This window comes from Acromyrmex echinatior, chromosome 2 (genome assembly GCF_024713525.1).
Source record: "Acromyrmex echinatior isolate Ae372 chromosome 2, ASM2471352v2, whole genome shotgun sequence".
NCBI lineage: Eukaryota > Metazoa > Arthropoda > Insecta > Hymenoptera > Formicidae > Acromyrmex > Acromyrmex echinatior.
In genome coordinates this window covers 22,592,066-22,603,673 of record NC_141853.1, presented here as the reverse complement: position 1 = coordinate 22,603,673, position 11,608 = coordinate 22,592,066, and the positions used below count along the sequence as shown (strand labels likewise).

The 11,608-nt window shown below is 34.8% G+C and overlaps 1 protein-coding gene across 2 annotated transcripts in view; it reads right to left on the bottom strand.

The window, feature by feature from the left end:
* mnb (minibrain) overlaps positions 1 to 11,608 on the bottom strand; it is a 99,710-nt gene that overhangs the window by 7,186 nt on the left and 80,916 nt on the right. The window contains exons 4-9 of one of the 2 annotated variants that reach the window (XR_015544130.1): positions 3,502 to 3,670; positions 3,062 to 3,229; positions 2,693 to 2,979; positions 2,455 to 2,601; positions 1,827 to 2,259; positions 1,140 to 1,286 (exon numbers count right to left, since the gene is read on the bottom strand). Coding sequence is in view for 1 of the 2 variants with exons in the window: in XM_087402982.1 (XP_087259108.1) it covers positions 1,827 to 2,259; positions 2,455 to 2,601; positions 2,693 to 2,979; positions 3,062 to 3,229; positions 3,502 to 3,670 (1,204 nt within the window). In the remaining variant the exon portion in view is untranslated. The remainder of the gene's footprint in view (positions 1 to 1,139; positions 1,287 to 1,826; positions 2,260 to 2,454; positions 2,602 to 2,692; positions 2,980 to 3,061; positions 3,230 to 3,501; positions 3,671 to 11,608) is intronic. The other variant, XM_087402982.1, reaches the window with a different exon arrangement.

Here is an 11,608-nt window from a genome sequence, read left to right as displayed (position 1 = left end):
GATAATAAGTTAATGTGCAATTGGGGTTTTACATTAGGCAAACTTAAGAAAGAGGGGTATATAATAGTAAATGCATATATGTATATATATATATTACTGATATGGACAAGACTTATTTCACAGAAACGTTACAACTTCATGTCCCATTTACAGCATTGCACTTGTATAAAGTGCACGATGCAAGCAGCTAAAGCATGCACAAAAAAAATTAGAAGACAATGATGTGAGAGACTTTTCTACAAAACAGAAATTCGCTTAACACAGATGCAATACTTTTAGTTGGAATATGTTCTGCAGTAATCATCCCGAACAACATTCGTGTAAAACAATTTGTTATTTTTAATCATAGCGAAAACAAGACGAAAAACGATAAAAGAAAAACATATTCCAGCAGTGACATGATGCTATTTTCTTTTTTCTTTTTTTGTCCTTATGTTCTAAAATATATTCATCAAAAAGGACAGTCTCGTGTTATAATGAATAATTGGCCTCACAGTAGACGTTAGTCATACATCGTGTATTAATACATCGTGTCGATAAAGTAAGGAGGCACGGGCTAGCAATATCAATCCGTGTCCCAAAAGGGAATATACCTTCAAGCAAGCAAAGCTTCGCGCAATACATTCGAGGCCAGGATATGATTTATTAGGGACATCGTTAGTTTTTTAGCGTGTGTAGGATTGTTTGTTAGATACAGAACTTACTTATGTTAGTAAGTAAGATTAGGGTTGGGGCCTAGGACAGGTCGTCGCCGCCCCGCGGATACGACAGTCATCGAGCCACGTATTGTCCCCCCATCATATCTACGGGCAACAACAAGTATCGTTTAGTTTGCGCAGAAAATAAAAGATATCATTAAAAAAGGGGGATTATGATTGATCGCGGAATCACAAGTGTACGTATTTCACAGCATAATTAACCTTTATAACCCAGTACAGAGCAAATATATCGTCTAGATATCACCTATGATAATTACTCGATAATCACAGTTTTTAAGAAAAATATAACTATAACAGTTAAAAATACATTCATTTAAGAGATTGTAAAAAAAGATAGAGAATTTCTTATTTTCTGCACAAATCAAAACCTTCCTAAACTCTCAATAGAACTGTCCGTCTTGAGTTTCTGTTTATATCTACCTTATGTTCAATTATTCAAAGATAGTCAATAACAGCTCAGAGATATCATTAGCCGTGATCAAATGCATCTTTTCTCTTTTAAATCGTTTGCAAAAACGATTTCAAACGTTGGTAATTCCTGTAAGCTCTCAAGTAATCTATTGTAGCCTGAACAGAACATGTGAATGCAATTATAAATATTAACCTGCCTCTTAATTATTACATTTATACAAAACTATCTATATAAATAGTGAATAATGAAAAAAAGTCATGACTTTTCTTTCTATAACGGTATCCATTTGCTGAGAAGACCGATTCAGAGGAAACTATGGATTAAATGTATCATTAGGTGAAGTAATCAAATATAATATTAATAATGAATGATGAATGAAATCAAGCGACATAGAGCCATACTTTGATAGTAAGATCATATTTCTCGCTGCAATTAATCGTTTAAGGTACAGTTATTGTGACATAATGCAAACCTGACACGTTTTCAACTTCAGCTATCGTTATTTGAATTGTGATAACCGTGCGACACGGAATTACACGGCGTGGGCATGGATGAGACAATTCAACATTGAAAACCTGTCAGCTTCGAAGAAACTCAGATGTGAAGCACATAAATGCATATTCGGTACTTCTCTCCTCTATGTTACACAGTGATTCGGCAAAATGAGATGACGCTAAATGATTGATCGGACTTACCATGATCCTGGCTCATCGACACTACTGCCGGACTCGTGCTCGCGCTATTGGCAGCAGCGACGTTCGTGTTGGTCCCCTCATCGGCTGTCCTCTTAAAGAAGTTGTGCTGAAGTGCGTAATACGGCGTTACCCGTGTCTTCGGATCGAAATCCAACATCCGTACAATTAGGTCCTTAAATTTGAGATAATCGGACATCGAATGGCCCGGTTCCCCCATTCTCCTGCCGCCGGGGCCACCGCTTTCGACACCTAAAATATCGTGTAAGCGCCTCGTGCCGGGAGGTTTGTATTTTTTACCCTCTTTGGACTTTTTCAGCACGTACGAGCCATCCGTGGAGACTTTGTCAAAGTACTTCCGCGCCTTGTGCGCTTGGTCCAGTATATGTTTCGGCGGCATTCCTAGTACTTCTACGATTTTGTTCATTTGATCGACCTGCAAATCATAAGGGAAATTCTTTATGTTGCAGAGATCTACATTATATCGAACGTAACATGCACTTTCCAATCAGATAAACTTTTTGCCATGTGAATGTATCTTAATACGGTAGCGTCTCGTACTAGTAATTAATTATCGAGAGCTACAAATTTAACATGATTAAAAATAATTTATATAATGGTCGGTCTTTACCTCGTTGGCCCCACTAAACAGAGGTTCTCCTGTGTGCATTTCTACTAAAATACATCCCAGACTCCACATGTCTATCGCGAGGTCATAAGGTATTCCTAACAAGACTTCCGGAGATCTGTAGAACCTGGACTGGATATACTGATATATCTGCAAACGCAAAAAGGAAGAAAGAAAGACAAGTGAAAATCGACAGATCAAAAGCGAATGTGCGCTAATTAGCTCTTTCTAAGACACCTACTCTTTGTCCAAGTTGACACGAGCTACCGAAATCGACTATTTTTATCGCACTTCGTTTGGGATTGCACAAAAGGATGTTTTCAGGTTTCAGATCACAGTGAATGATGTTCAATTCCGGCGTAGACAGGAACAAGAGGGCAGTACACAGTTGCTGTGCAAACTTTCTTGTCAAGTTCAATGACACTCCTCGGAAATTCGTATTTCTAAGTAGGTCATATAGATTATACGATAGCAGTTCGAATACCAGACATAAGTGATTTCGCCACATAAAATGCCTCTTCAGTTTAACTGTAATCAAAAAGAGAGAAGGCGTTAGACGTCACGTCGCACGATATCTCTTAACTATAGCACACAGTTTATACTGGCGCACCTATATAATACTTGTTGTCGGTATCCGCTCTGTTCATCATTTCCAATAGCCTAACTTCGATTTGCGCTTGATTAAGAAAAGGCTTCTTGTTCTTGATGATTTTTATTGCCACTTGCGTTTGCTCTTCGTGGTCAAATGCTTTCACTACTTGGCCAAAACTGCCTTTACCTGTAAACAGAAAACGTATAAATACGTCGAATAAATAGAATAAATTCAATTCGAATAAATAAAATCAATTTGAATAAATGTAATACTTTGATTAAACAACAATTGTTGAAATAACATATTATTAATTACGTATTTAAAAAATATATTCGAGAAATAAAAATTATCGATTACATCATTGATAATTTTTATTTCTTTCGCGGAAAACCATCGCGATATCATATTTGTTCGGTAAATACAATTAACTCGATATTGCTTGTATTCTTTCGTCTTACCTATTAAAGAATCGATCTCGTATCGATCGAGGAACTTTTCCCCATTCTTGATGATATAATCGTGATTATCGTCATCCCAACCATCGTTGTAGAGTTTCCTCTCCTTCTTATGCGAGCCATCTTCCCCTTGCATTTGCTGTGCTCTTCTCTTCTTCTTCGCATAGTAAACCTGGAAAAGAAATTAACGAAATCAGTCGCTATGTCTTTGATATATAACTGAAAATTTAACAGAATTCTATGCTCCATATGAATAACAGAAAACATTCAAGAAAATTATTGAAAAATAAATTAAATAACTACCGAAACGTAACGATCTATCGTATCGCAATTATTTCTATAAATGCTGAATTTTTTATCACCGATTTCTTCTCCCTCCTGTTTTCGAAAATGCGTGAGGGCAAATTATAAAAATTCCGCATTTATTCAAATGTTATAATGTTTTTTTATTTATAATATTCATTAGGATTATTTTACGTGATGTATCGAATCCTAAAACGGAATTCTTCATCGAGTCGTAACTTATGTAATCGACGTATTCATCGAGGAAAGGTAACTGGAGCTTGGACAATCAACCAATTGGCCCAAAAGTTCATGCGACCCGCTTATATATCTTTATCAATCCACCAGACCTAGCAAACGGGGTTACATAACGAGCCACGCGGCCAAAGGTTATTATTCGCGCATGTAGGCTGTAGGTTCATGACGTTCCGCGAGATGAAGGGAGGAGGAAAGAGAGGAGAGAGAGAGAGAGAGAGAGAAACTAGCCCGATCGATCGCTTAAATTTTTTCACGATGTATAAATTGCTGAAGAAAACGTAAAAACCCGCGTTTGCCATCCTCCTCTTCTCCTCTTCCCCTTCGATCAAACTAGTGCCGAATCGTCCGCGTAAAAAAAAGCTGAATCGTATAATTCGCCGTAAATATCTTCGCGTCTACGGGACGAGAGGAAGGTGGTGGAAGAACGGCGCGCGACGCAAGAGGGTGAAAGGGACGCGGTAGGGCGGGGGAGGAGAGGCAAAAGGGAAAAGGGCGCAGAATCCGATCTGCCGCCTCCGTCCCGGGAATCGATATGCTCGCGACCACGTGAAAACCACGCCGTTGAAAAGCGATGGTCGGTCGCTTTCGTGTAAAATTCGACTCGACGCCGCGCGTGAGGACGATCGACGATCGACGGCGACAATGATAGGGCATCCCCTGTGAGGATCTCTGATCTTCCGTGAAAATTTCGCGTAAAAGCAAAAGCGAAAAACGCGGAAAGAAGAACGGAGGCAAGGGAGGAGGATGGGCGAGAAGGCCCCCGCGGATCGAGCAGGATGGTGGTTGGCACGCCTCCACCGGGTCATCGACACGGTGATGGTCAGCGCTGTATCGGCGTCTACTAGTTACAACACTCTATTTCGGCATCGATTGTACCGTCGAAGAAGTACGAGGAGCACTCGGTTCTACCATACCACTGCCGTCCCTGCAACGGCGGCGGCGCGGCTAATGAACTCATGCCCCGACACTTTCGCGTGAACGAAGAGGAGGAAGAGGATACCGAATCTGAGCCGCGGTCCCGAAAGCGCGGAATCACCGATGATGCAACGATGCAGGCGGCTTATTTTTGACTTCGACTTAGTCAAGCCTGTCAAAGCTTGAGTTACAAAAGCAATCGGATAGGTACCGTCAGTTTGATTCGCCACTATGAAAACCGTGGAAAAATACACGGAAAGAAACACTTTGCTCCGAACGTCTTGCATTACGGTAGGAAATTTTCTTGACGCCTTGTATTTGGATATGATACCCAATTCGATTGTCTGTACACGGAAAGAACGAGTTTGCTCTGAAATATCTAAAAATTTAGATACAATTCTCTGAAAAGAATTTCGTTGGATCATCAAAATAATTAGAAAACTCAACCATGATGAGTAGAAATATCAGCAATTAATTTGAACGTCCTACATAAAATAATTACATTTTGATTAACAAAATTGTTTTCAAATCTGTATTTACATACAAAAAAAATATTCTATTAATAAAAGATTAAGAAAAATGATTACTCAATTTACTTTCTTTTCTTTTCAGTAAAGCAATGATTATCTTTAACAAACTTACTACAAATTTTAGAAAAATTTATTATTATTATATATTCAAAATAAGAATTTATTTTCTTTTAAAAAATATTATAAAATTGATCGAAGAAATCGCTTTATATAATAAACAAATTGAATTTTTGTTTTAATTTAATAATCTTGATTAAAGTATTGAACAGTTTAGCAAACCGTTTATTCAATGTAATTTTCATAAAAAGTAACATATTATAAAGAATTTTTTTCAATTGAAACGTTAGACACTGAAAGAACAGATCAAATATGTACCTTTATTAATAAAAGATTATAAATAATGGAAACAGCATTGGAAAAAACCTAGCGTGCTATAATGACCTGGAATGACATCGATAAACAACAAAAACTATGTACCACATAGTTCTCATTTAAGATTTGTGAAAACTTTGCAAAAGATTAGTCGGGGTTTCGCCGATGGGACTCCAGTAAATCGCTAGCATTCGTACTAAATACCGTCGAAAGGTCTCACGATGTTATCTCTTTGCAAGTTTTAGAAATATCGGTTACATATTCTCTTGTTATAGGAAGAATTTAAATGGTTCTAATCATCGTACGTGTCTCGTGATTTATGCTAGTTTCCCCCCGAAAATGTAACTGATCAGTATATCACTTTCACGGTTTTTAAATAACGCCTACTATTTTTATAGTTAGTCAAATACAACTGTTTACAATATCATTTTTGAACAAATACATTTCACTGTTTTAATTTATAGCAGTTTCTATTATCCCTCCCATCTATCTTCTTTTTCATTCTCTCCCCCCTCCCTCTTTCTCTCTCTCTGGCGGATGAAGATAAACGGTAGTCTCCCATGATTTTCAAATAACGTCTTTTCGTATTAGCCCATGACTTGAAATGCTTAAAATACCGCTTCCGAACACAAATGGCATTTCTTCTTTTTAATTTATGGCGGCTCTTTCCACCGGGGGAGGAGAATAAAATCGGAAACCCTCGCGGAGTCAGGGGCACAAAGCTGCCCCTCCCTGCGTTCCGCCACCCCCGCAGAAAAGCTCCACTCGCGCGAACGAAACTTCCGTGTTCTTATAAAGGCATCCCGTTGTAATTCGACGCGGTTAAAACTTCAGCTGGTTGCAAGCGCGGATCTTCCTCTCTGCAGAGGAGCGCTATCGGAACATCGACCTTATTTTACGCCGGTATATGGGTTACTCGGAAATTTAATTCGCGCGCGAATCTCTTATGTCACAGCATGGTACTTCCCGATCGATTTTTTTTTCATACAGCGAAAAAAATAAGTTCAGCTTTATCCCAGAAGCGAGATCACGTGAGCGAACCGGTCGTTTTCGCATTATTTCGGTGGGTACTCTACATGAGAGCAATTTTTATTAATTCATTTTTTATAATTTATTTATTATTAATTTAATTCGTATACAGAAAGGGGAGAGAAAATCTATCACGTATAAGACATTACTGTCACATGTCGCTTTAAAATTTTCTTATTTTTAAAAAATCGTTAAATACATTCTATATTAAGTGAAAAATGGATGAGAAATGTTTATCATGAATAAAGAAAGCCATACTCGGTCAGGCCATTAGTGCCTAATATTGTATAACATTTTTACAATTTTCGATTTGAAAATGTGTGCGACGATTTTATTGTCGATCTTGAAACACAGTCTTAGACTGAAGCCAAAGTACGAAATATTACAAATTAAATTGATATAAACAATTTATTATTATTGATACTAATAGCATCTTTAAAGTATTATAAATAATTTATTGCGAAAAATATCACCTCAAGGATCTCTCGAATTCCGTGTGAGCGTCTCAATTCCATCACTGTTATTGTGATGATGTTAATTGCAATGACTAATATATGTAGAAAAAACAGACGCCGTAAATAAAATTGTAAGTGAAACATGAACCGATAAATAAATAATCGGCGCACAGTTTGTTCGAACTAAAAATTCACACAATATATTATTAGACACTAAAACTCACCTCGATCGAATATGGCTTTGTCATTTTTGTTGAATATTCTGTATTATTTAATACGAAATTTAATTTCTATTATTACTGTTCTATTTATTACCTGAATATACTCTTTCATACTATCCAATTTTTGACGTAGACTGAGGTTAGTAGATTATAGAGGTAGATTAACCGCATCTACGTTAGAAAATACTGGAGACACGCGCACTTGAACGTACTTTGAGCACACAGCAAAGACTGTTACCCGTGATATTTCGATGCGGATGCTTCTCTTTAAAAAGTTGTAACACATTTTCGAAAAATCACATAAGTAAATATTTTTATTATTGTACTTTTTATTTTAGAAAAATATGTAGTTGTCTGAGGTATTTAATTTCTGTTAGATAAGTGTAGCTTTTACTTAATAAAATTCAAGTTTGTTTTTGTTCATCTGTTTTTGTGTTCGTATACAAAGCATACGTTTTTAAAAAATAAATAGATGGGACTATTAGGCTAATCTTATCAACAGACTATATGACTCATGTAGTAACGAGTCTTATAGTATTTTTCTTTATTTTAAATGGACATAATGCAACAATTTGTGTTTTAAATGCACTTAATGATTTTTTTTAAATTTTAATAAATTTAAATAATAATAAATATATAATAATAATTAAATATTAACATATGTTCTTCCCAGATTTTGACAGATTTTTTATTTTATTAATGATATTTTTGTTTAAGATGTATCTTCATAGTTTTTCTTGTTTGAAAAATATTTCTCTTTGTTTACTCTTATTCTAGAAACGAATTACAATACTTATTTAACATATTGATCGCCGAGTATAAATAGAATATATTTCTTCTTGCGGATCACGAATCCCGTCTTACTTGATCTCGGCTTATTTCTTAGATATTCTATTGTTTTTATTCTTTTAGGGTCTTTTTCAGTCTCACCAACTCTGATTTCGGTCGATTAAATTTCGAAATTGCAAAACTGAAAATATCTTAATTTTTTGCAAATTACGATTTATTTATGTAAAATATAATACTTTAAATTAATAATTAAATAATACTTTTAATTAAAATAATTAATTTTACGTATTTTGGTATCATATGCATGCAGCAATAATGATATACATTATTTAATTATTTATTATTATTATATTGTTATTTAATAATTTAATTTGGTTAATTTAAAAATATAATTTACTATTAAAAACTCATTTTTCTATAAAATATTATTGTATTTTTTTCTTTTAATGCCTTAAAATTTAAAAATAAGATCGTTATCCGCATATAAGTGACATGGCCCCGATAGAAACTTGACTTAATCACCCAGATGGCTAACGTGGCGATCAACGTGTTAAGAAATTTTAATTAGATTTTTATTTTTTTGTTAATATGTAATACAATATATTTAAATATGTTAAAATATATTAAAATAGCTTAAAATACAAATATTATTTTCCACTTTAACAATTCTATAACTTATATATCATCCATGTCATCCTATCCAATTCCTGAGATTAGTTGACACGTAAAAAATACATTAAAATAATTTTTTTTTATTTCAGTTACCTATTTCCACTTATATTAAAATATTAGACGGTCAAATGTATGTATAGTAACTGACATAGAATGTCCTTTTTGAGTAAGTCTTTTAGTTTTGTCTGTAAACATTCAAAACTAAAAAGTTGGCCTATATATTAGCTTCGATTTCCCCTACAACAGAACTTGAACTAACCGACCTCGTATTATTCGATCTCCCGGTTATCCGACCACACTATCGAATATTCTCTCTCAATCAGTTCAATTTTTATATACTTAATATACCAAAGAATAGTTGTTTCATTTGATAAAAATTTTAGGAAGAACAGAGTCGATTATATAAAGTTTAAAGATATAATTAAAATGTCAATTTAAAATATTTCTTTAAACAATAAAATCTAATCTCTATTATCCAATTTCTATGATTATTCAACTATTAGAGCTAAATATTTCACATTGGGTTGAATAAAACTCAACGGTGTTATACTATTCCTATGTTTGCTGTGATTTTAATCCTCTGTGATCGATATACAATATAATCGATACAAAGCAGAAGGAAAATCGTTTTCAGGATTATTGGTAAATAAGAGGATATCTTAAGGTCTAATAATTTGTCCATAATTTTCATGATCTATATTGCAGAACGTTCTATTGTATTACAGAGTTTTTTTATATTCAATTGTTAAATAAATATAATAAAAGGACTCCCGATATCTAAATAATAAATTAATAGTTAATAAAAAACTAATTATTAAAAAGTTAATTATTAAACGACATATCGAGTATAATCACAATTATAAAAAGAAGAAAAAAAAATACGTTTGGAGCCATTATCAGCAAATATTAGCAATACGAAATCATCGCAAAAACTGATCCTTCGAACTGATCGATGATCGATCCTTCTTATGTATTACGCGTTCCGCTATGATTCTTGAATAACACCAACAATCATCACCAAGAAAGAAAGAAAGAAAGAAAATCGTTAATCTAATCGCTTCTTTATTTCACATGAATGTGGGAATAGTAGCAAATTTGAGAATTCGAGAATGGATTCTTCTTGTGCTCGATTCAGTTCGGTTCAATTACGTGAGTCAAAAAACCGATATTAGACAGCAAATTCGTCGAATGAGACTTATGATTTTATTCTCATCTCTTCTCGTTATCTGTTGACATTCTATCTCCAATTTTTCCTCAATTGGAACACTCATTTTCCATCTCTCTCTTTCGCTTTTTTCTCAACTATGATATCACGATCAGTGCAGCAATGCAACTTCGGAGAGCAAAAGAGAGACGAATGTAAAAGCGAATAGAATGTCGACCACCTGCACAAACTTTAGTATGTCGCTATAAGCGTTTCGAGAAACAAAGACCGAAGACTTCTGCAAAAGCATACAGGTGTGGAAAGATTCCCTCTTTAAGTTATATGAGTCGGATTGATTGAGATATCCACTAGATGGAGCATGTATGGCTTTTCAACGATCCGTACGTAGAAACTGAAGGCTGAGTTTCAGATTCGTAACTGTGCTGCGCTCAAAAAGAAAGAGCCTTGCAGAAAAATCTTGTGTAAAAGCATCTAGTCCATCTAGTACATATTTTGGACTAGCATAATATACCGCGTGGAACAAAAGTATAGAGAAAATAAGCAAAACAAAAATTTTCATCTCACGTTTTTTCTCTTCTCGATCACGGAAAAGACTCTTGTTTAAATATGCAATCAACAATTATTCTTTTCAGGAAGACGAGTGGCTTTTCCAAAAATAAACAATTGTTCTTTTTATATAACGTTCTTTTTAAATAATTTTAAAATCCCTCTTAAAATAAAAAAATACAGATCTCAGTATATTTTTCCGATTAATGATAATGATGCATATAAATATACAATAGATGCATAGATAAAATTTACTTATGACATTATACATATAAAACGCATATAAGAACAATAATAATAAATAATGTATATATCGTAAAAAATGAATATACAGTATCCTCTGATGTTGATAAAAACAAAGAACGAAGGAGGCAAAAATAAAGAGAGCCGAGGTGAAAGAAGCTCTACGCGGCGACGTGCCTCTAGCATCTCTCTCCCTCTCCCTCCCCTCCTCTCTCTCTCTTTCTTTCTGACCATCCTTCCTTGCGCACGGTCACCCTCTTTCTCGTTTCTGTTGCTATGCGCGAGTACATGCGATCGGCCCCCATACGGTGCGTTCACCATTAGCTTCACCAAAAGCAGCCCACCAGGATCACTGCGAGCACTGAAGAAAGAAAGCGAGAAAGATAAAGAAGAAAAAGGTGAAAGAGATATTTTCACAATAAAAAAAAATCGATTTTCAAATTAATCGAAGGATTATCCGTTAAGTGGCGGAAAGCCTTGTATTTACTTCACTGGAGGTTTTTTTTCTTGTAGAAACAAAACGATTATGAATGATTGAATCACAATCGTCGTGAGTCGCATCATTTTCAGACCGATAAATTCGACCTGCCGAAAAAGATCATCGAATGAATTAGGTACCGTAAGGGTTAAGGT